At 34.4% G+C, this 26,427-nt stretch overlaps 1 protein-coding gene across 3 annotated transcripts in view; it reads left to right on the top strand.

The window, feature by feature from the left end:
* The window catches only part of LOC121420481 (SID1 transmembrane family member 1-like), a 35,289-nt gene extending 16,521 nt beyond the window's left edge, over nt 1–18,768 (top strand). The window contains exons 4-19 of one of the 3 annotated variants that reach the window (XM_041615131.1): nt 648–693; nt 1,770–1,868; nt 2,454–2,540; nt 2,955–3,054; nt 4,025–4,090; nt 4,822–4,915; nt 5,216–5,259; nt 6,570–6,581; nt 8,983–9,060; nt 13,162–13,239; nt 14,273–14,400; nt 14,854–14,994; nt 16,643–16,716; nt 17,153–17,276; nt 17,794–17,911; nt 18,582–18,768. In XM_041615131.1, the coding sequence (XP_041471065.1) occupies nt 648–693; nt 1,770–1,868; nt 2,454–2,540; nt 2,955–3,054; nt 4,025–4,090; nt 4,822–4,915; nt 5,216–5,259; nt 6,570–6,581; nt 8,983–9,060; nt 13,162–13,239; nt 14,273–14,400; nt 14,854–14,994; nt 16,643–16,716; nt 17,153–17,276; nt 17,794–17,911; nt 18,582–18,742 (1,450 nt within the window). In that variant the 3' untranslated portion in view covers nt 18,743–18,768. The remainder of the gene's footprint in view (nt 1–647; nt 694–1,769; nt 1,869–2,453; nt 2,541–2,954; nt 3,055–4,024; nt 4,091–4,821; nt 4,916–5,215; nt 5,260–6,569; nt 6,582–8,982; nt 9,061–13,161; nt 13,240–14,272; nt 14,401–14,853; nt 14,995–16,642; nt 16,717–17,152; nt 17,277–17,793; nt 17,912–18,581) is intronic. The other 2 variants (XM_041615133.1, XM_041615134.1) reach the window with 2 other exon arrangements.
* The last annotated feature ends 7,659 nt before the right edge of the window (nt 18,769–26,427 follow it).

Here is a 26,427-nt window from a genome sequence, read left to right as displayed (position 1 = left end):
GTATCAAACCTGTTTAAGTGTTGTGTAGATGTATGCCTATTTGCATTCCTTATGTACAGTGCATATATGGAAATTTATTTATTTGCTTTATCATAATTTTGTTTTAGTGCATCATGCCAACAAGAGAAAAGAATTAAACAGTTTTAACACCAAAAGAGCTCAGTGTCTGTAGAGATGTATTTTAGAAATGTTAAAACAGTGGATTTCAATTTCATGCGGTATCTCTGAAAAACATTAGTTTGTGAGCCAAGTCTGCAATAACGTGGATATCAAGTTTGTAGTTTCATTCTTTTTATCTCTCTCTCTCTCTCTCTCTCATTTTTTTTCAGTTTCTAGTCCTTAGTGGTTGTGATTTATTTTGCGTTTAAACAAACTTTGTTTTGAGAATTATTGCTTTTTTGTTTGTCTACTCTGAGTTCTTGTCTTGTGCCTTTGTAACTCACCAACAAAGACGTTATTTTAACATTGACTTTATACAAATTAAATGTTATTATTTTTCTGAATATGTTCATACCACATTCATGTTATCTAATTATGAAAGAAGACATTCAGTAGTATCATTATATATACCTGGTAGAGAGGTACATTTTAGTATTTCCTGTTTTCATGGCTATCAAATGTAACATATTTCCTTGTTTAATTTTCAGATCCAATAGAAGCATTACATTCTCAAGCAATCCCTCTGCGCCCCAGGTAAAACGAATAATATTATCATCTGCTACTTAAGAAATTTTTTTTTTTACATTTCTACTATTTTCTTATTGCTTATATTGTTATTTAAATTCTGTCACTTTTTTGTTGTATCATACACTATTATCATTGTCCATATGTTTATATATTCTTAAAGGATTTCAAATAAATGAATTGAAATTTGAAAGTTGCAATACAAAATACGTTATGATAATTTGGTGATAATATCAATAGTATCAATCAATGCTGATCACTTTTTTTAGCTGGTCTCTGAAATTTTTGATTGAAGGCTTAAAAAAATAATTCATTAAGGTAATTTACATTAATACATTGGCACCACAGTCCTATGATGCTCTGAGCTAAAAGCCACTTTAACTTTGAATGAATCGGAATATGTTGTATGTTATTTTGTTCTATATTGATTACTAAAGCAAGCATAATTAATGAATAATGTCATCACCCTCATTCAATTTGCTTAAAATCAGTTTCCTTCTTTTGCAAGAATATTAATTATCTATTTGTCTTTAATTAATAATTTAATTATGTTGAAAGACATTGAGATTTGATATGCAGCCAGTAAAGATTAACATCATTCATAGCAAGGTCTCTTGTTCTCCTTGATAGAGAAGTGTACATTCTTAATAGCTAGACTGAACCAAATTACACATTATTAAAAAGAATGAACCAAAAATGATTTCGTAGATAAGATCAACAGGAAAAAAAAGAGTCTTATCAATAGAAGAATAATTATTAGGACTTGATAATGTCATTGTATACTTTATCAGGGGGAAATGATTCTGAGTTATTGATGTATTTCCATTCATGATCTTATTGGATTTGCGAGCAGTAATTCATTTTTATCTTGATTTCATATTTTTCTTCTCAACCTAGCATGTAGACCACCCAGATTCTGTGAAAGTATTGAATTAGCCAAGCAAGAAAGCTTTGTGATGATAAATGTAATTTATTGAATTTATTTTTTTGAAAAGAGGAGGGGTAGTCTTCAATTCTCCTATTTTTCCCTTTCCCATTATCCCCTCAAAATGTCAAAATCTATTTTCTTATTATCTTTTGCATAGTATTATCAATATGAATTTCCAGAGGGAGTAGATATGGTGCTGGTGAAAGCCCAGTCAGAGAATTCAACATGTGCCTACCTTTCAGTGCAGAATGCACAGGTGAGTAGACTTATTCCGCTTCCTCCATTTCAATAGGTAGAAATTGAATGCGTCAAAGAAATTGAAAACATCAAGAGTTAGAGTAATGATATTGTAATACTCTTTTCATTTTATTAGTTTCATATTAAATGAATGATAAGTAAAATCTAGCTTTCTTTCAAATGATAAAAGATAAAACAATCAAAATCACATAGGATATTAAAATATAGGAAATATTAGAGTAATGAAATTACATACACATGTAATTTGACCAAATCTAAACCCATTTATTGCATGTGTGATGTACCTGTGTCATGATGAGTACATATCAATGGTGGCATTGCTGTAAAGATTTGAAATTGGTTGTAAAAGAGAGAAAAATATAACAATATATCAAGAATTGCTCATAATTCAACATACAGGTGTATCTTCACTTGAATAGTATGTGCTAGAAATACCAAAAGAAATCATTTTTGCCATGACATAACTGCTTCCATTTCGCCCATGGTGTTTTCATTTTCTTGTCTATTTTTTTCTGTTCCCTGTTGGATAGATGTTATTTTATATAAAATTAGATTTTGCTCAATATTTATCTACCTATCTCAGTGTCCAATCTTTGATGATGTATCCACTGTGAGGTACAATGAGGGAATCTTTCAGACGATGACCAAACAGGCCGCAATCACAGTCACAGTAAGTCAAGAGAGGGAAAAACAAATAATCAAAAATTCACAATGTCTTTCAACTTTAATATCAGTTGAAATCACTCATGAATGTTCCTTGATTTGATGTGCAATAGAGCATTGGTCCTCTAGTATACATACAGTCGCAAAGTTGCCATGAAAATATATTTAATGAAATGGGCAATGTTTTCCAAATTTTCATCCATTGTTGACATAAATTAATGACTAATTTGAAAACAATGATTATATTTCAGTTACATGTATCTTGTTTATTTAATGTTATTCTCTTTGTTGTAATCTACATCAGTTCTCTTGTTTTTAATATGTTCTTCTCTTGTTTAAAATATTATTATCTTGACTATATTCTACATAATTCCTTTATGTGTGAAATGTTATTCTTGTATCTTGTTTTTCATCCGGATAGAGAGACATGTATAAGTCAGGCTTCTTTTACGTTGTGGTGGTTGTCCATCCGAATGACAATATGTGTGACAATAACTACAGGACACTGACTCCTCTCGAAGGTAAGAAATCTGTATTCTATATGCGGGTTTAAATTGGCAATATGTCTCATCATTTTATATGTTATCTTAATTGTTGGAATTTTGTTGTTGCCTTTTAAAGTTCTACCTTTGTGGTATTATTGATTATTTTCATTATGTAGGACGATGCTTTCCTCATTTGAGAGTGCTAGACAAATCATATTCAAATTAACAGGAGAAGAGGGAGAAGGAGAAGTGGATGAGGAAAAGGAGGGGGGGGGGGGGATTTGTTATAAGAATAAAGTGTTGTGATTTTGTCTATCTCTTTTAACCAAAATAGACTGGGCTATTTCGACGCCTAAGAAGACGCCTTATGATCTCGGCCGTCGATCGCGCGATCGCGACGAAAATTGGCACACGCGTTACCCATGGCATTATCTACAAAACTGTAACATCAAATTCTGCAAAAAATCTCATGTTTCATTAATTTATGCGTAAAATCATATTTTTGTTTCACATACTCTAGATAAGCACCTGATCAAATTCATTTAAAAAAATTTCAACATTACATTTATTTTCTTATGTTTTTCGACTTTTTGTTTTTTATTGTTTTTTGAATGGAAATTGTTGGGGACTTTATTTTGACCATAAAAAAGATAAAATTAATTGATTTTAAGCAGTAAAAGGAAAAATAATGATACATTTATGAATTTGGGCTAAAAACACTATTTGCATTGGATTTGTACACAAATTCACGTATTTGAGTAATTTTGGGTCTGCATGCACTTACGAAATGTTGCGTAATTTCGGAACCGCGTACCCGGGGGTCACAATTTTGGTCTCAAAATTTGCGCAAGACTTGAAAGTAAAAAGTCAGCGAGCGACACTGTCAAAAAATTTCGCCCGGCGGACTTCTCGCGAAAAATGTTGAGGGGGGGCTGATTCAGCCCCCCCACTCTTTTTAGGGTTAAGTTGTACCACTAGATTAAAATTCTCTTTTATATTCCTCCAGCTCAATATTCGGGTTCGTCTCCACGGACAAAGATTGTGACCCTGAGAGTGAAACACACACTGGAAAGTGAGTACTTTATTGTCTGTGCAAACATATTTATCATCCTTTACATGTATAGCATAGATACCAAAATCCATGCAATCTAATTGGTCAATCTTTGTGCAATTAGTGCTACTAGCCCGGCGATCTATATCAACTGATTTTTTTTTCACAACATCGATACATACATGTGCATGTATACCATACTCAACCGATGTTGTACATGTACTTGAAAACAGATTTTAATTTGAATTCCTGTGCGAAGACGGTATTGCGTCCATGGTGACTTGTCAATCAAATCCAACCAGAGCACTGCATCACAAAAAAGAAACATTGTAGCTAACTGTATAATATGCCAGTCTATGCCATTACAAGACTCAAATCCCAGGTACAGACAGTATATACCCTTAACTATAGTCTAGGCTTAAGAGTGGGACCTCAGGGATGCCTGGCACCTAGCTCCAAAAGTTTGTACATGTACAATGTCAGTACCATGGGCTAGCTACCATACTATGGATACAATGTACCTTTCGTGTACTTATCATAATGGTCTGCTCATAAAAAAACACAGCAACCACAGCCTCTTGCCCCATCCTCAAAAAATTGTGAAGGGATGCTGATGATGTAGTACATAGTCACAATATTTCACAAAGGGTCCGTATAATATTTTAGGCTCACCAGGCATCCAGTAAATTTGCCATGGATCTTGTAATCACCAAGACATGGTAACTTGACATTCATCTTTGTCTTGACTGCAGCTCATGAATACTGGAAACCGATCGTGACCACTTTTGGGGTCATCCTGGCCATCTACTTTCTCTCTGGATTCATTATTGCTGGAAATATAATGAGGTAAGAAAAAAAAACTATTTTACTATGCTATTTCAAACTATTTTTTTTTATCTTCAATGAATTTCGTTTTTCTGTTTAAATCATGATTAGTCATATGAAGGGCTCTCCACCAATAAATTAGCAAGAAATTCTCAGTAAGGGGTATAAAGAAGTAAATCTGTTTCCAAAAATACTTCATCCATATTCTCAATGATTTTCTAAATCTCCCCTCATCCGTTACGCGTGAAGCAAAGTTACATTTCTGGTTGTGAAAATGTATACACAAAACAAGTTAGGATTATTTTTTTCTTCATTTTTCAGGCAAAAGAAAGCTGATATGATGGCAGGGACCGCTTCAGAAAGAGGTAAAGATATAATGTAGTTCTGGTTGTTGATTTAAATCCGAAGAGAAGTGTATCATAGCTATTACTGTGAAACAAAGATTGTCATATGCTTACACTACTGTCGGATCCAGGGGGGGGGGCACGGCCAGCCCGTGCCTCCCCCCCTTTTTGAAAGTCAAGACTTTTTTTTGCTTGTCAAATTTTTTCTCTGGAAACGTCCCCCCCCTTTCAAAAAAAATCCTGGATCCGCCCCCTGGCTTACACTGTAAGAATCATCAAAATAATTCCAAATTGAAAGGTGGCATATGCACTGTACACAGATGAGTATTTGTGGGAGTACTCAGTCCGGCAGTTTCAGTATGCCTTGATATTTGAAGAGAGCAATTGTGTACAGTGGATTGTTTTTTATTCCCCTCTGTCTTTCATTTTAAAAAATTAAACCTCACAATATTGCTACATATATTTCAATTTTCCCATGACCCCTGTCTACTTGTTTTGTCATTTTTTCCCCATACATTACAGGTACATGTACATGTATTTTTGTCATATCTTCAGTGTGTTTTGTTAAAATTTTACTGGTTTTCAGTTGATAGACCTACAATTTCAAACGTTTTTTTTAAACTGTTAAAGTCGGTTGTAAATTTGCCCTCACAGACAAAATTAAGGAAAAGAATCGTAGGAAACATTCATGTTTGTGAACCACCTGAACAATTACTACAATGCAAGTAAATTAGTACATAAAAATTTCAGACTTTGAATTTTATTTGTGTTCTCTGCATCTTAGCAAAAATAATTTTGGCTAAAAAAATCATGGAAAAAAGAGAATCACTATGTTGTCTTAATGAAGTTCGGCAGAACATATACAGTGTAGTTCTAGTATGCAGTCATGAACCTGATTTAACTCAAAATCCAAAACATATTTAATTTACAAAAATTAGTTTCGTGCATGATATCTTGTGCATCTTGTTTGTCGTTTAAAAACATTTAGGAACATACTTCTTTCCACAAACAAACGGAATACTCAGATTTCTATTTGTTATTCAAACTTTTCACAATAATAAATTTGCTTCTTTATATTTTCAAATGGACAGGTATAAATCTTGTAGACACAATTGATATTTCAATCAATTTTTCACCTCATCTCAAAGTACATGTACATGTATGTTCAGTAGCATGTTGAATCAATTGAATGTTTTGATAATCTATCTGTAGAATATATTCATTATCATCTGTTTATGCCCTGCCCCCTTTTCTATGATTGACATATCTTTGTTTATGCTGTTGCCTGGATACCATTCTACATTCCTCTGTGAAACGAACCATTTCATCAGTTGTTCTGCTTGGTACAGTATACATATTTTGTCATACACTGTATTAACATATTGCATGATGTGGATGAATGGCACGATGTACCTTTATTTTGAGTGAATTTTGCTTTGATGTGAAGTGGATTGGAATACTAAACCACCATAGGTTAACAAAAATAAATGCCTTATAATAAAATCTTGATTATTTAAACCAAGCAAGTATAATTCAAAATAGAGAATTGTTATTTTTCTTTATGTGTTGAAGTTAATAGAATACTCAAAACAGGCCTATTATTATTTGCAAGAGCTGTAGAACATTAGCCATTTCATAAAACTCCACAGGCATAATTGCATTACATGTACATGTATTTCACCATTACATGTACATGGTGCTAAACCAAAAAGGCTCTCTTTCCCTGTTGCAAGAGTACTACTGTATGTACTTTATAATTTTAGCACTATGGTGTTTTGGCAGCACTTGTACTTGTAATGACAGTGGGTATTGTTGCAGCACGGGTGTCACTGTGGTATGATAGGAACACTTTGCATTTTGTTGTAGGTGACAAGCACCAGCACTTTAAAATTTAGATGAACACCATGGTGTAGCTCCCCATTGTACAGAAGCTGGGATTTTTGGGGTTGTTATTTCTAATTGTATATGATTTTAACACTAGGGGGGTGTTTCATACTGCATGCAATTGGGAATTGAAGTGCGGCTCTAATGGGGTGTTGCAAGAAACTTGCAAGTCTATTTTCTGTTCCTAAATCAATCACAAGTCTTGAAACTAATTGTGAATTTACTATTGATTCTTTATCTGCTTCTTGAAACTAGGAGTGTAATCTGATTTCCTACAGTTATAATTGATCTATCAGTTGTAAAATTGCAACAGCGTATTTGCAATTGATTACAAATATTTTCTTGCAACACCCCCTTAATCATACTTCTTTGTGAAACCTCTTTCAGGATATCTTGTGAGCACCTAGCTTAATAACATTTTGGTATTGTGGAAACACTGGTGGTATACTGTACATAATGTAGGCACAAGGTGTCAATAGAACACTTTGGTATATACATTGAAATCACTTGGTTCATTAATTGAACTACAGTTTTATTATATGAACACTACGGAATGAATGAGAGCACTGTGTTGTGTAAAGAGCACCGTGGTCTATTGCAGTCACTGAGGTATCGATGCATGTTGAAAATATACACTGTTTTCGGTGAAGGTTTCTAACATTTTTTCCTGGTCTGGGGAGAATTCATGAAACAAATAGTGATTTTGACTACTGAAATACTTGCACCTGATTGGCCCAGAGCAAATTTTTTGGTGAAAATTACTGTCTTGTTTATGAACACTCCTTTGATCTATACAGTATATTTCAATTTTCAGATTAACATGCCTTAAGGTGCTTCTTTGCTTATGTAATTTCTAAAACTATTAGTTTGCTTTAGTTTCAGCCATGTACATGTAATACTAACATTTTACCATAGTCCAGCTTCAATAGCTCATATTAACAGAATCAACAATTTCAAAATTGATTTCAGTAGTTTGTTGCTGTGCCTCCTGTAAGAGTTTTGCTTGTTATGTTGGTTCAGGATGATGCAGGTGTGGATCAAAGGCACCATTTTGAGGATGTTTATATGCTTGGTGGGAAATTGTTTGTTGGGATATTGCCTTGGTAGGAGTGCCCTTTTGGCTCTTGTTTCATTTTTGCACTGTGCATGTACATGTACATGCAAATTGTGTAGTTGCTGTAGTTGAAAACAGTCATCAAGTATCAAGAATCAAGTATTTTGAAAGTTTGCATATATGTAGTTTAAAGAATAACATTTTGTTTTCTCAAAAGGGAAGTCTACTTTCAGTAAACTGGCATGTACATAATATTATATCAGTCTGTTATTATTAAATTCTGCAGTTTCCAAAGTTTTTCAAGGGCCCATTCAATTCCAGTTGGCAACAGGTTAAATACACTCCCATTGATAGTTACACTCCAATAGCCATGTGCAGCAAAGGTGCTCAATCAATACCCCTCCTGAAACAGTTACACTATGAATTTAGCAAGAATCTTTTTGTCTCCTTCCCGCACATAGGTCGTTCGTGCACACTGCGCGATGCCTTCCAAAGGAAGGGCCCTTGTCGCATTCATGCACAAAGGCCGCTAGCGCGTTCTGTTCACTGCATGATAACGGCCGTTCCACGGGAAGGTGAGGTGCAGTACGCGCTAATGGCCTTTGTGAGGGAAGGAGATGTTTTGCTGTTACGTTTCAAGAATCTAAATGTATTTCTTATTTTGCATGCCACACACTGAACTACCGTATGATATGGTCTAATAATTATTTCCTAAGCTTATAATGAGATCAATAATGATGTCAAGCCTGCTTTCATCCCAAGAATATTCCAATGCACTAAATTTGCAGACTATATCATTCTCTCAGATCCAGAATCCAATGATCAAGACGGACAGAGGCCCTTCGCACAAGCGGATTCAGCAAGCAGTAACTACGGCACTGCAGGTCGGTATCATAACCTGTTGTGAAATTTGTAATTCTGTGATCCAGGGGTAATATTCTGACATTCCTGAATTTATCTTTTTGATTTCATTTACGGCATGCTCATTTAAGAAGCAATGTCTCATGAGAAAGTCTGTCTGGAAAGATAGAATGGGGGCTTGGTCAGAGAATGACTTAAAAAATTGAGCAAGACATAACCTACATGTATTGTTTATTTATGATAATTTAAATTTTTAGCTCATCCGGCCCGAAGTGCCAAATGAGCTTATACCGTGGCGTCCGTCGTCCGTCCACAATTTCAAAATGCTACTTCTCCGCCATTTCAATTCTGTTTGCTTTATATGATAGCACTAGGTTGGGGATTCAAAACTTCTACACAGAATTTTGAAATTTTGACCAGATTAAATATGCTAATTTACGCGCATTTTTCAAAATTCACAAAAAGCTTCTTTTTTATTTGTTGACCGATTTTGAATTTTTTGCTTCCGTCTGGTAGAGCTTCATGAGGTTCACCAAACTTCTACACAGAATTTTGAAATTTTGACCAGAACAATTTTTATGCTAATTTATGTGAAATTAATTTATGCATATTTTTGAAAATTTGCATAAAAAGGCTTCTTCGTCTTTAATTGTTGGCCGATTTTGATTTTTTTTCTTCCATCTGGTAGAACTTCACCAAACTTCTACACAGAATTTAGAAATTTTTGGTGGAAAATAATTCATGCTACTTCATGCAAAATTTATTAAGAAATCACAGAAAATGCCTCTTCTTTATTTGTTGAAAGATTTTTAATTTTTTTCTTCCATCTGGTAGAACTTCATGAGGTTCACCAAACATCTACACAGAATTTTGAAATTTTCTGTAGAAAATTATTTATGCTAATTTATGCAAAATTTATTCATAAATCACAGAAAATGCCTCTTCTTTATTTGTTGACAGATTTTGATTTTTTTTCTTCCATCTGGTAGATCTGCATGAGGTTCACCAAACTTGTACACAATTTTTTGAAATTTTGTCTGGAAAATTATTTATGCTAATTTATGCAAAATTTATTCATAAATCACAAAATGTTCTTTCTTCTTTATTTGTTGATCAGTTTCAATTTTTGCTTTATATGATAGCTTGAGGCGATGATACAAAATTTCAACACAGAATTTTGAAATTCATGAAATATGCTAATTTATTCATATATTTTCAAAACTCACAAAAATTACTTACATGTATCTATTTGTTGATTGATTTTGATCATTTTTGTTCCATCTGGGAGCTACATGTACACGAGGTTCACCAAGGTTCTACACAGAGTTAAGAAACTTTGACTAGATAGATATTTATGCTTAATTCATATGAAATTTATTCATAGATCACAAAAAATACTTCTATGTCACTTCTTCATCAATTTCAATTCTATATCCTCAATTTATGTCACCAATATAATTCACTACAGTGTCAACTGGGCTCAAATTAAAATTGTGTTAAATTTTGTTGCGAGATGCCAGATGAGCTCCACATCATTGATGTGCTAGTTTTGAATACATGATACAAATAAAATATCCTTTTTATTTTCTAATCTTCATGCACTAACATGGTATTAACAGAACTAGAGTCAGGGGATTTATTCCTCTATGGTAAACCACATTTTCCACACCTTTTTCATTACTATTGCTGATTATTTTTTGCAAAGCAAACTTACAATTTTCTTGCATTTTAGTAGTATTGGCAGCAGCTACATTTTAATTCGGGTGGCGGTTAAGATGTCTATACTTTTTAAGATATTATAGGCCCACCAACATATTAGGCCTACAATGTGTACCTGTATACATGTATGTCAGAAACAATATAATCCCATCTATATTTGCTTTTATAATAAAGAATGATGCTAGCATTTCATTTTTTTATTTTTTTTGACGAGATTGCCAATTCATACATTCACATTAATCATCATGCATGTAACAGTACATGTTAAAATTCATTGCACATAAACACATGGCGAGGGCTACAGTAGGGAATATTCACTCACTCAATATCTGACAAACTCTTCATTTCAGAGCCAAATCTGAGCAAATAAACCCTAACTGCATTCACATTGCTGAGAAAGTAGTAATAGAGGAAAGCATTTCATGAAACAAACAGTCCTTGGGTTTTATTTACAGATGTTATAAGCCACTGAAATCATTGCATCTGATTGGCCGAAAGCAAATTAATCATAGCAAATCAACAAAGCTTTCCATGAAATGCTTCCTAGGTATCTTTCATTGCCTGGTAACAAAACATGATTCATTTTATAATTTCCATACTGCATAGTACAAATAAAATGTTTGAATTCATGAGGAATTTTATTGCTTTTCACTGTAATAAGCAGTGAAAGCTGAAATTCAGTTTTGGGGTTTCTATCCCACCGCGGTCTGGCGTCCTTTGGCAAGGCGTTAATCCACACTTTGCCACTCCTGACCCAGTTGCTACATGTAAATGGGTACCTGGTAGGATGTGAAAGTCATTGTAACTTGTCCATGGGCGACTGACTGGAATACTCCCCAGGGAGTGGAGCTTGTGCACACGTTTTGTGCGGGAATGGCTGATTGAATCCGATGACCGGGGTAATGATATATCTGTAAAGCCCTTAGACAAGTCGTTCCGATGTATTAAGCGCTAAGTGGATTATTATTATCTGTTGGTGTACTTTGCACCCATGTTTCTCTTCAGCACTTCATCTTTACTTCCTATTTTCATGTCTTTCACAATGCGTGCCTTTTCTAAAAAACATGTTGTTTGCAGTGTGTCTGTATATTTGTTTTCATGCTGCTATGGTTAATATTGAGTTACACTGTAGTATACTAGCAGATGGTCTAATTCTCACCATCATGTCTCATCCCACTCGGCCTAACATCAATTTGATAAAAATTTCTGTTCGGTTCAACCATCATTCGGTCTGTTTTTCATTGACCTGGGGCCTGTAACACAAAGCTTTAGCAATGATCATAAAACATTTTTCTATGATTGATTGCATTGACTACCATGTACAATCAATAGTAAATATTAAGGTGCGATTAATTGCTAACTTGGGGCCCGTTTCATAAAGGACTTGCAACTGTTGTAACTTCACCATAATGGCAACTACCATGACAACAGGGCTCAGCAGCCAATCAGAATCAAGTTTGCCATGGTAGTTGCCATAATGGCAAAGTTACAACAGTTGCAAGTCCTTTATGAAACGGGCCCCAGGTCTAGCTGTAGTTTAGCCAGAAAATTTGGTTCATAAACAGTCCATTTAATCATGTACATGTAGACAAAGACGTCTTAGTGGATCTTAGACCAAATGGAATTAGCCTAATTGGAAATTAGACAAACTGGTAAATGAGGTACTAGGCAATAATTCTAGTAAATGGTTAGTAGACAAACTGGTCATGCCATGAACTAGGATTAGACCATGAAGGATGATAAAAGAATGGAAAGCAGAGAGTGGATTTAAACCAAGTGGCAATTCGCTATATCCTGCTTCAGAATAGAAGAACTTTAGTATAATGCACAATTCCATGTAATGTACATGAATTGAAAGTATTATACATGTAAACTTATATGTTTGTATTCGTGCATATCCTTCTCTTGCGCAGGCTTGACTCAACTCTCCCTAATGTCATGCACTTTTTGTCCATACATAATCTACTTTTTTCATGCTAACTTTTGCTGACTTTGTCAGTTAGCTCTGTAGCCCTATACTGCTCCAAATTATAAACTACAGGTGTACATTTTTATTCATGCAAATCTTTCTCTTGCACAGGCTTGACTAAACTCTCCCTAATGTTATACACTCTTAGTCAAATAAAATAATTCACTTTTCACGCAAAAAGTCTTACTGACTTTGTCAGTTAGCTCTGTAGCCCTATACTGCTCCACGCATGTTTGATAAAGACATTGTGAGTCTGCATGCATATACGTAATTAACGGCTGAATTACTTTCGTCATCACAAGTATCTGTGCATGAAATAGCATCCTTTTTCTGTTTCTCTTATATATTGCACATTCATTTTTTTCATTTATTTTCATTCTTTCCTTCGAATCTGTTATTTGGACCTTGCTTGTTCTGTCTACTGTTTATTACTTAGGTCCAGGCCCAAGTCCAGGACTAGAATCTACTAACAGACTGGATAATGTTGTCAGGAATGGGAATAGTCCAACCTCAGGCAAGGACTAACTACAGTACTCTATACATATTTAGTCAGAAGTAGACTAGTCTTGAGCCACGAATTTGCTTCAATAAACCAAGACTTAGGTCCAAACCTTGTGTTTTGGAGCACTAGACTAAGTTTGACTTAAAAATGTTGGTTTATTACTTTTTTTTTATGAAGGGCAAAAATAAAAAGTTCTTCAAAATCAGGATTTAAATTTTCACATCATCAGTACATCTCTAAGGAGAAAAAAAGTCAACCCCTGAAACCCATTTCAATTATCATTTTCATTCATCTAAACCTCTTAAAGCATACATGCCTGCACAGATTAATGTGTTTGTAAGAGAGGAAAACATCTTACTCGATAAAACTTACACATATTCAAAAGAAATAAATACAACCATTTATTCTATCAGCGTGAGCAACATTTTGATTAAAGTATCTATTCATACCAGACTGCCTTACATGTATATTATCTTTTATGCAATTCATCTTTGATTATATATTCAGATATACTGTAATAATGGTAGCAATTTCTCTCAATACTTTTCACATGGAAACTAATAATTTTATCGAAATTAGAATTAATTTACATTGTGCATCTTATTATAGACTCATACATCACTTCAAACTGGACACATTGTTAAAATGACGTGATAAATGTTTATTTGTGTGGAAGTCACTGCAATTTCAAGTTAAGTGTTGATTTTTTTGGTGTTGGTGATGTGTGATTTGTTTTATATATCAGAACAACATCAAATTTAAAATATCTTTCTCAGCCAATCAAAATTAAGGATAGTCATATTTGGCTATCCCATTTCATGGAATCCTTGATTTCATTGGATGATGAGCATTGTTGCCATGGTACATGTTTACATTGGATGGCAAAGTTACCATAATAATAACTATTATGCACTGGGCCACGATATGAAAACTTGACCAACGTTGATGACCCACCCCACACCCCATAGCTCTTGGGTTTTAGTTTTTAAGCGTGAAATATAACGTATGTTTTACGTATACATGTTTTATATGTGTTTATATGCAGAGAGATTATCGAGCCCTTCAAGAAGGAAGCCAGATTCAGCAGAAAGAATAATCGCCAGCAGCGATGATGAGACTGATATTGACATGCTTGATGATATTGAATCTACCAAAGAGGTCTATCGGACAAAGGTAATAGAAAATGACCAAATGAAAATCAGCGAAGGACTGAATGATAATTAGGGTACCCAGCGCTAGTGGTTTATGCCAAATTTGAGTTTTTAGGAAAAAATTTCTGCCAGAATATGTCCAGGCTATCTTTTTTTCATGTCTGCTTCAAAACAGATCTTAAAATAATACCTGTCACCTTGCAAAATTGTCATACTTTGATCTCACTTTGGGTCATTTCCTGGCAATTTATAATTTTCCATCAGAATTGTTTGCCACATACAATTTGCTCTTCTTGGTTTGATCAACTTCAATTTCAATTTCATTTCTTTAAAATAGCGTAGACAAAATACAAAATTTTATTTTAACCTATTAGAATGACATGATTGGTCATTTTAATAGATCCTCTTTGAACTCATGTTGACTTTTTTAATGCAACTGGCTGTTTGATCTTCCTTACATTTTTTTCTCAAACAGACAGAAATTTATGTGAGTGATCTGTCTCGGAAGAAAGTCAACACACTGGAGAAGAAATATAACATGTATGTCTGGAATCTTATAACAGTCTCAGTATTCTACGCTCTGCCAGTAGTTCAACTTGTCATAACATATCAAGTGGTAAGTGACCTACAAGTATTTCAAGTTTGGATAGATCCCCCAAAAGTCCATGTTACCATTCCAATTTAAAGGTATTGTTTAACTTTGTGAGCCATTATTGAGAATGGAATGCTAAAACTACAAGACAAACCCCGATTTTGTAAATAGGCGTACCTAAATGTGTACCTATTTGTACCTAAATAGTACACATAAGTGTATGGGATAAAGTTAAGATGGTGTTTCTGGTCACTTTATATTTCAATTTTTGAAGCACTAAATTAATATTTTCGAACGCAATTTTTTCTAGGCTTCATTTTTGTAACATATCACAGACACAGGTGAGAAGTGTGACCTTCTAGCTCAGATTTTTTAAAAAGTCAAACCGATGTTAACCAATCACTTTAATACTAGATTAAATGACAAAAACTGTGACATGTATGTATTTGAGCTTATATCAGTCTCTGCATGCTATGCTCTCCCAGTTGTTCAACTGGTCATAACATATCAAGTGGTAATATCTGTGCCTACATTTGTATTTTTAGTTTTGATGAATCCCTCCGAAAGTCAATGACTCCATTCCAATTTAATACTAGATTACATGACAAAAACTGTGAAATGTACGTATTGGACCTTATAACAGTCTCTGCATGCTATGCTCTCCCAGTTGTTCAACTGGTCATAACATATCAAGTGGTAATATCTGTGCCTACATTGTATTTTTAGTTTTGATGAATCCCTCAGAAAGTCCATGACACCATTCCAATTAGATACTAGATTAAATAAGAAGAAATGTAACATGTAAGCCTGAAATCTTATTACTGTGTATGTACACAATGCACTACCAATTGTTAAACTAGTCATAACCTACTAAGTGGTAAGATCTAAGGCCTGGTACATGTTTTTAAAGTTTTGGTAAATCCCCCAAAAGTCCATGTCACCATTTCAATTAACTACTAGATTAAATGACAAGAACTGAAACATGTGCACCAAGAACGTTATACCCATCTCTTTATGATATTCATTACATTTTATTTATACTTGTGATAACAGTGTACCTATCAAGTAGTATTATAAAAATAAACTCTGGCTTGGCAATGAACCCCTCTGCTGAATTATTTTCAGGTAGGGAAACAATGGATTGTTTGTTTGAGCTTGAAATGAGAAGTCCACTGCAGCACCGAATGTTCACTGGTGTGAAGTACCTTTGGAAAGGGTTAAAGCCCTTTCTCTATACATGTATTTAGATACCCCCTCTACAAGCGAGTGTCACCATTTCCTTTCATTACTAGATTATATAAGAATGAAAATGTGCTCAAGTGGATACAATTTGCCAGGCGCTTGATCAAGAAATGAATACAAGAAAAAAAAGACTAAATATGTCAAGTACCCGCTTTTTTTATATGTATATATACATGTATATATCAGTCATTTTTCAAGCATGGAATGGTTTGAGAACTTCTGGAGATAACTTTGTATGTACATATTTGATGTCCAATAAATACATTTGTAAGATATGAATAAATATAGAAATAATAGATAAATGATATGAATTCAAAAGGTTCTGGTTTTATGTTTAACAATGAATTATTTTGCTTCCATGACTTGATATCCAAATACGCTTCTGTTTTAATAATCAATCTATTTGTATATACCATTTTTACATTTACAGGTTACGAATGTGACTGGAAACCAAGATTCCTGCTATTATAATTTTTTGTGTGCAAAGCCTTATGGATGGTTCAGGTAATATTTGTGATGACAGAATAATTTTCTTTCTCATTTCCGTTTCTTCTACAAGTTTTTTCTTTTTTTAAGTGAGGGTTTCTTTAAATATATTTTTTTTTAATAGTAAATTCATCACTGATCTATTCCCCCTCGGTATATATTAAGCTTGCTCTCATCCCACAATGTCCAATCCTATATCATCTGTACCTCAGTAAAGCCAATATTACACTCATCTTTGTTTCATGCAATAATGGGATTACCTTGTGGAATAAATGTTTGGTATCCCATTTTGAGCCATCCAATATGAAATACATTATTGACCCTTTACCAATTGAAAACTCTAGACCTGCTTTGATCCTTTGCCTGGCAGAACGATCATTTTTAGCAGAAAAAAATATATTTAAGAAACTGTATTTTTAATCAATAAATTTGCTCTTTTTCCTGTTGGTTACAGTGCCTTCAACAATGTGTTTAGTAATACCGGATATGTGATGCTAGGAATATTATTCCTGCTTCTTGTCTGGAGAAAAGAATATGCTCACAAGAAGAGAGTCAATGCTGGATACAAGAATGAATTGGTAATTATTCCCTTTCATCACAAGTTTTTCCATTTCATTTCCCTAGGCTCATAGATTTTTGTTTCATTCCTATCATTTGTGTAAATCACCATTGATTATTAATATTTTATATTAACAACCATTTTCGTAAACAAATGGATTGAGTTTTTCCTGTTACTCTCACTTTAAAGTTCTGTTATATGAGAACCTATTTCAAGCTTTCATTAAATCATCAAACTCTTCAGGTCAATTTAAGAAACTTCTAAAAACATACCTCTTTTCCGATTAATTTCTTTTGCATGTATTTGTATTGTAATTATAATGTACTTTTGTTTTAAATCGTTTGTAAACGCTGTGATATAGTCAACTATGGAGAGCGTACTAAATGCGAGTTATTATTATTGTTATTAAGCTTTACTACCTTTCATCAAAACTGAATGTTGCTATCCCTATTTATGACTTGATTTTATGACTGTTTATGAGAAATGCCAATTGCCCCTTCAACATGTATAATTTTTAATTATGATTCAATTTCCAGACTCATGGTATCCCTAAACACTATGGTCTCCTGTATGCCTTGGGCTATGCTCTTATCATGGAAGGTATTATGAGCGGCTCCTATCACGTCTGTCCAAACAGGGCCAATTACCAGTTTGGTAAGTACAGTGTGTCCCAATAAAAGTAATCTCATAGGCTGCTAGATTTATAACATAAACCCCATATATCATCCTGTGTTTATATCCAACATACAGTATATTCCTATTTCAAGTCATTCATTCTGCATATTTCATTAAGCTTTATTTTTTTATTACATGCACATAACCTGAAATAGACTTGACTACTTTGATATCTGAAAGACTAAGAGGGGCTGATTCAGGCACCCTTAGGTCTCAGCCAGTGACTGCGTGATCGTAACGAAAATTCGACACAAACCTTACCCACAGTATGATCTATGAAACCAAATTCTGAATTTTAATACCCCCCCCATCCAGTCTTATGATGGTTATACTGCACTTTTCCCATTTTTCATTAAATTCTTAACTGCTTACAATGAATGTTCTCATAATCACACAAAATGATAAAAACGTAATGATCACTAATTATTGTGTCCTATGTTAATAAGAAGCGTCGTTGTTTGTTCGATAAACAATGAAATGAAATTGACCCACATTGTGCTGCACTCAGTCCAGGTGAGGTGAATGGGTACCCGACAGGATTAATTCCTTGAATGCACCAAGTGCCTTAAACAGCTGGAGATTAAGCCGGGAAATATATAGTGGGCCATTGAATAGTCAAGTAGATAAATGTTATTATTTGTTTCCATAGATACTGCCTATATGTACATGATAGCTTGTCTGGGAATGTTGAAGATGTACCAACAGAGGCATCCAGATATCAACGCAAACTCCTACAAATCATTTGCTTTGTTTGCCGTTATACTCTTTATTGGATTTCTGGGGCTGGTAAGTTGTTCCGAGGAGTGGTAATGGTGATGGTTATAGTGATGATGATGATGATGATGACGATGATTGTGATGATGGTGATGATGATGATGATAGTGATGATGATATTGATGATGATGATGATGATGATGATAATGGTAATGATGATATGATGACATTGATGATGACAATGATGATGATGCTGCTGATGATGATGATGGTGTTGATGATGATGGTGATGTTAATAATGATGCAGGCTATCACGTCGATGATGAAGATTTTTTTATGAGATCGATGAATATAATGATGATGTTGATGGTAATGATTATGAGAATGACATGAAGGAGTATACTAGTAAGGCCGAGATTGATGATGTTGATGGTAATAACCATTATAATAGTGCTGATTATGATCGCAACAGCTTCACAGATCGTATTTGCATTTGATTTCTACTTAGCTTTCATCTTTTTCAGCTGAATTGGTTGTAGAATGCAAGAACCCTCTTTTCTATCTGTTCCATTTACTGTTTGATTGAGTAGTCAACCAAAGTAAAATCCATCCAAGCACTAACATGCTATCAATCATAGAACTGTTTCCATTTCAGTCCCCCATGAGCATATATTCATTCCTATACATGTACTTCAAATACAACAGCGCCCCCATGAGTTTGTTACACACATAGTCTCTCAGGCTCTCATTAGCGGAAGGGAAACCCCCCATTCCAGTTTCATCTTTCAGGCAGGGAAGTCGGACACTAATCTCATTGCCGCTAATGGGATAGTTCCTACCGCCGAACCAACCTGCTTACCGTGCCCCTTATGGACTAACGAGGGAGCCCTAATGAGAATTACGTAAATGAAGCCGCATGACAGTGATAAGCTCCTGTTTGTTTGTGTTTGTGCATGCATGCAGAATGTTGCGTGCAAATGAAAACTCTACTGGAAGTACCAAATGTTTGAATCATCCAAGTAGGATGCACATTAAGAAGTGGGTACTATTGGAAGGACTATTGGAATGGTAGGGCTTTTGAGATTATTTTGTATGTCTTCAAAGATTGCTACAAATTGGAAACAAATGCACATACATGTACATGTATATCCCTACATGTATGAAAAGTGACTGGCCCCCCCCCCCAAAAAAAAAAAATAATAATAACATGTAAGGCCTTCTACAGTACTTTTATTCCCCCCCCCCTAAAATTCACATTTTATTGTTCAAAATGAAATCTGAAAATAGAAATACTCTGAAAATTCTTTTTGCCCAATTGATAGTGGGCCCGGCAGTCACTGTGCAGTGTCAGATCGATGTTGCTCTATACCTTGAATCGTTGAATGCCAAACAGGGTAGCAGCAACTTCCATCTTTTATAGTCTTTTGGTCTGACAAGCCCGGGGTTTGAACCCCCGACCTCCCGAATGTGAGACAGACGCTCTACCCACTAAGCCAACACACCAGTACAATATATAATATGATATACTTTGGTTCAACATATCAGCCGTTGCATGATATTACACAATTTTTGTATTAATATTGCATTTCTTGTTTTCTGGAATAATTGTAGTTGCCTGAATGCATGCCAGAATTATTTCGTTCGTTCGGAAGGAGAAAAATAATGTAATTCATTCATAAATCATCAACTTCTTATCTTTTAAAACCACACTAATTCAATCAACTAAATCTTCCACTACCAATTAGTCCTAATAGAGTAATGATTAGAAAAAGTGGAAATGGGGCCAATTTGCAGATGAAATAGTTGCATTGATTTAGTCACAGCTAATTAAATAAATAAATATAAGTTCAAATGTGTGATTCTAATTGGTTGGAGCTAAAATTGTATTTGGTGCATGGTAGTTATCTGTAACTCGTAAAAAGCTGGAAACCACATTTTAGTAAACCAGTCATGATTCATTTCATTTGTATGTTAAAAATTGTTTTTTTTCTCATACCTGTAAATTGATTTGTATCTTTTATTGTTAATATTTTTTATAAAGGTGTATTTGGAAATAGATAGGATCAATTCAGCATATCAGTTCAGTTCATTTATTCATTTCTAAAAAAAGGCAATGAGTACAGATATACATGTATACATAGAAAAACACACTTCGAATATATACATCAGTATTTAAAAAAATGTGAACATGCAAAAAAAACTTAAAATAAATGCAATGATATTCGTGTATAATTAGGCCTGTGTACAGTAATAGTATGAGAAACAAAAAGGAGGATTTAAAATAAAGCCAGTAGTAGTGGCCTTGTAAGGTAAGGTCTCCTAAAATGATAAATGATAATTTGGAGGCTACGTAGTATATACAATCAAAGCAGTCAAGAGGCTTTCAGAGATAAATTCAAGAGAAGTAATCCAAAGTATGTAAAAGAGACAAAATTTAAGAAGCAATTTCACCCCATTCCTCAACTTGATTGAGTCACTGTCTTCATTCTTCAACACCTCACAGCTCTCATTTCCTACACTGATCCTACAGGGGGCCTGTTTCATATTCATGACTTTCACTAACAAATTCACTCTCACCCAATCAGACGCAAGGATTTCAGTAGCTTATCACAATACTCATTGACAAGATGGTTTGTGTAATGCTCACTATTCCTATTGCACTACTTATCTACCAGATACACACACTAAGGGAAGAGGTTTATGACTTTGTATTGATTATCTTATTACCAATACACGTGTATTTGCATACTGCCAGCGAGTTTTAGAGCTTGAATTGGTAATTTATTTTTTAAAGCTATGCATGTGCATTTTGGAGCGTTGTGGCCCAGTGGATTAGTCTTCCGACTTTGAAACAGAGTGTCTTGGGTTCGAATCCCAGCCATGGCGTAATTTCCTTCTGCAAGAAATTTATCTACATTGTGCTGCACTCGACCCAGGTGAGACAAATGGGTACCTGGCAGCAATTTATTCCCAGAAATGCCACCATTCTGTAAAAGGCTGCGGGGCAGTGATATGCCCTATATGCATGTTGGTATTATTTTCCCTCTGTGCAGTTAATTACAAAGAAAAATGCCATCATTTTTACTTTTAAAATTGTAGCATGACATTGAATGAAAATGATCTGGGAAATACATTTCAATGTACTAGCAAATCAATGTAAGTACAAGTCATGTAACATCTTCAACTGTTATGGAAAAATATAGTTTTGGATTTTAAAAGCTTTGCACCATTGCAAAGAAACAGATGTATCATCTGCATGAAAGTTTGCTATTTCCCGATTCTTGGAGCGGAAAATTATAATTATTTAATTTCGGAAATAGAATACAGGAGAAAAGTGGAAGCACAATGCCATCAGTCTACTCATTGCACTTGAACTATAATATTATCAAGTTAGATATTATCTTGGCCATGCTGTGCCAAATATAAATAATAAAAAAATTCAGGAAATATTGTGCATAGTTTTAATGTAAACAGGATGTATATCTTTGGGAGAGAATTATGGGATTGAAAATAAAGACGCACCCCACGTAAAGACACACGATAATCAAACTTTGCTCCACCAATGTTATTTTTAAACATCACATCCACTTTATATTTCAATAATTATTTCCACAGAAGTGCAAATAATTTTTCAAAGACCAGTTTAATCTCTTGTCTTACTTTGCTGACTGGAAATGCATCTCATGTGTGATGACCAAAAGAGTAATGAGAAAATGAGACTGCTTATTAAGACGGAAAGTGCACTATACAATTATTACAACATGAAATAATTTTGGCAGGTATTGAGAACTTTTGTGGTCATAACAACTGTCTGTAACTACATGTTGTTAAGTTTTTCTGTAGTAAAACTGCACACCAGAGATTTTAATTATCATTAGGAAGGGTTGAACATAGTATATTTGTACCTGAAAGATAGATTACCGGACGTCAAATGCAACGAGGCTCCCAGCTCTTGTACAGAACATGGGAATAATCCGAGAATAGCATGCGATGGGAGTCAGCCCTACAGCGCTGGTCGAAAACGAGTGAGGCCAGGCAAAAATCATAATCTTATCATGTTTTATACCTCTCATGTGATATCCTGGTTTGGACTATAAATAATTAATACAGGCCTCTTTTTCTTAAAATATGCTTTTGAAGCTATTAGATTTAGTACTGGTATCATATTTGCCATAGAATATTCTACCGCTCTTTACTTGGTGTGGTCAGAGGTACCCAAATTGTGATTCAACATTTGAATGCTTTGTCTAATTTGTGTTGTTGTACAATATCTGTATTATAATGATAATAATTGGGGGGGGGGGGGAGTAAGGAAAACAAAATCGTGCCCAATTATTGGCATTCGATATCTTTGCACATCTTAATGCAAAATGGAATGTCTATTAAGCCCCATAATACATGAAGACTTATCAGACAAATGCAACTTTCTTCTTGAAGGTAATAACTATAGCTACTCAAAGTACTCCTCATTATGATTGGCATTGGTATTTTTTATGCTTTCTCTATTTATATCTGCTTTTATATGAGTTGAATTCTATAAAATCAACAATTTATTTTTAACCTGAAAATTTTCAGTTATTATTGTCCATATTATTTAAAAGATAGGATATCCATCTTAAAATCAACATAGCACACATTTTTTTTTTATCTGTTCTTTCTCAAAAGTACGCATGCTAAAAAGAAAAAATAAAATCACAATCTCTCTCTGTGCTGCTTTTCAATTATGACTGATAATATGAACGTTGACACATCTATTAGAAAATGGACGAGCTACAGCAGGATATTGCTTAATTGTAAGGAACCACTTTGTTATATGTTCGAACACAGTTTCCTGGTATTCATTTGTTAACAGCATGCAAATGGTTGCTAGAAGCTGTTCAGTTTGGGTAAATTTAGGGAGGTACATGTTGTCTTTGGTGAAAACTTCTTAGTGTTTTCAATGGCGATGTTCTTAGAGATATGTCTTAAAGCCAGAGAAGCCCACATTAGTTCACAAGTTCTTTGTGCCTGATAAATATGAATAAATTTATTTGTGCTCTATCAAGCTTGATATAGTCAAAAGAACAAATTTTGAATATGTATGAAGCATTTACTGTCTATATCAGATTGAAAATGAGACAGTTTTTCATATTCTTTTAATTGCCTTGGATTTACGTTCATCTGTATTAAAAGTAGATTGCATGGTCCTTTGATAAAGGACAAGTCCACTCCAACAAAAAGTTGATTTGGAAAAAAGGGGGAAAATCCAACAAGCAAAACACTGAAAATTTCATCAAAATCGGATGTAAACTAAGAAAGTTATGACATTTTAAAGTTTCGCTTAATTTCACAAAACAGTTATATGCATATCCTGGTCAGTATGCAAATTGGCAGACTGATGATGTCACCCACTCACTATTTCTTTTGTATTTTATTATATGAGATATGAAATATTCTAATTTTCTCCTCCTTGCCAAGTGAAACAAAGTTTTATTATCTCCCTGAACATGTGGAATTACCAATATTTTAATTGTTTATGGTTAAGTTATGGTGGTTCTTATTGTCAAATCTGTGAAAATTGAAATATTGTATTATTTAAACAATAAAAAACAAAAGAAATAGTGAGTGATGGACATCACCGGCTCTCTCATTTGCATGTTGTAGAGGTGCATTTGAATGTTTTGTGAAAAATAAACGAAACTTAAAAATGTCATAACTTTCTTATTTTACATCCGATTTTGATGAAATTTGCAGCGTTATGTTTGTTTGATTTTTCTCTATCGATTCAAATCAACAATTTTCTGGGGTGGACTTGACCTTTAAAGAATGATGAGAATTTAGGAGAGCAAGACAACAAAGGGTACAGCAGGAGGAGGGAAATAAGAAGGAGGAATAGGAGAAGATGAAGGGGGGCAGTGGCAATGAAGAAGAAGAAGGAGAAGAAGAAGTAGAAGAAGAAGAAGAAGAAGAAGGAGAAGAAGAAGGAGAAGAAGAAGACTAAGAAGGAGAAGAAGAAGAAGAAGAAGAAGAAGGAGGAGGAGAAGAAGAAGAAGAAGGAGGAGGAGGGGGAGAAGGAGGAGAAGAAGAAGACGAAGGAGAAGAAGTAGTAGAAGAAGAAGAAGGAGAAGAAGAAGTAGTAGAAGAAGAAGAAGAAGGAGAAGAAGAAGGAGAAAGAGGAGAAGAAGAAGTAGAAGAAGGAGGAGGAGAAGAAGAAGAAGGAGGAGGAGGAGAAGGAGGAGAGGAGTAAAGAAGAAGTACTGTAGAATTAAGAGGAAGAGTAGGAGGGGGGATAAATGAAGAATAAGAGGAGATACAGAAGCTGAACTTCTGACACATTTTCCTGTTTGGCCTTTCTCTTAACCTGGTGCATTTACTTGACCCCTCATTTTGACCTGATTAAAATGAGTCTTTACAGGATTTATATTTTAAAGATATAATCCTATCTGTTCTAGGACAGGGAAATCCAAGATATAGACAGAACTGCAGGTCACATTTCCAGCCAAGTCCTGCCCGTAGTACTGTGTTTCTGTCGATTAATTTACTTATATCCTTTTGAGGCTGCATTTTAAAACTTTCCTTCCCATTTTTCAGCTATGTAAGTCATTCTGGATTTTTAGTAAGACTTAATTTATGCAGGGTTTGCCAAACAAATGACTTTGCAATTACTATGGCCTGTATTCTGAAGTCGGGTTTAACTTAGACTTAGGTTTAAAGTTGTGGTTTAAGTATGGGAAGCCAAAAGTGTCAAAATCTTTATTAAGTTGTAAGTTTCTTATGTTTACTTTGCTCTTCCCTGATGCATCAATGGTGAAGACAATCATCTATTTATACCTCCTAGACAACTATGAATGATTTGAGAGCCAAATGAGCTGAAATATGATATTGTTAGTGATTTATGTAACAATTGGCTGTCCATACTTAAACCACAACATTAATCCTGAGTTTAAGTTAAACCCGAGTTCAGAATACAGGCCTATATGTTTTATTTGCCTTCATGGGTACTATGGAAATCTTAGTTTTAATTTTATGTTGAGCTCCATTTTTATCACAATTTCCATAATGGCACGTTCATTGCAATTGATATTTCTTCATGACATGGGGCCCCTGAAAACCTAATCTTATAGAAACACTCGCTTTACTGTGAATAAATTTATGATACAAGGTAATAGTATTCTTTGGCCAGATGTTCATTTGTTCTAGCTGTTGGCATTAATATTCAAAGTGGCTCTGTTATCGCATCTTACATCGGCAACTTCCATGTAGGTGCGCCGGTATGATTTTATCATCATGCATGCAAGATGAAGGCGATAGCTTTCAGAGTTAAGATGCTGTACTGCCAAAAAGGAACTCAGAAAGGAACCTGAGGAAGATGTATTTTTAGGGTAGGCTTGGGAAGGAGGTTTAACTCAAGATATGCACCTTTACATGGACAGATATTTAAGGAGTATGTATGAATCTGTACACATCAAAGTGTATATGGAGTAAAGTGAGCGTTGTAAAAGAGAGAATGATCACTTGTCCCAAATGTAGTGCAGATGAAAACTATGGTATGAATTCAGATGTTGTATGGTCAGTACTATCATGAGATATTAACAAATTGGAATTGAGGGCATTCATGTATTTTACCCATTGGGAAGCTGCTCGCTATTGATGCAGTTAATAAGTTTGCTCACCAAATTTGATTCAATTTTTTGGTCATAACTTAGGAAAAGTCTCAACTACTTGTATGTCCTGTGCAGTCCTTTGTACGTGTAAGATTCTGCTACACAAAAGACCTTTTAAGTAGCAGTCTTTAAAAAAAA

The sequence above is a fragment of the Lytechinus variegatus genome, chromosome 8, assembly GCF_018143015.1.
Source record: "Lytechinus variegatus isolate NC3 chromosome 8, Lvar_3.0, whole genome shotgun sequence".
Classification (NCBI taxonomy): domain Eukaryota; kingdom Metazoa; phylum Echinodermata; class Echinoidea; order Temnopleuroida; family Toxopneustidae; genus Lytechinus; species Lytechinus variegatus.
Note: the sequence above shows the minus strand (reverse complement) of the source record. Positions and strands in the feature narration are given on the sequence as shown.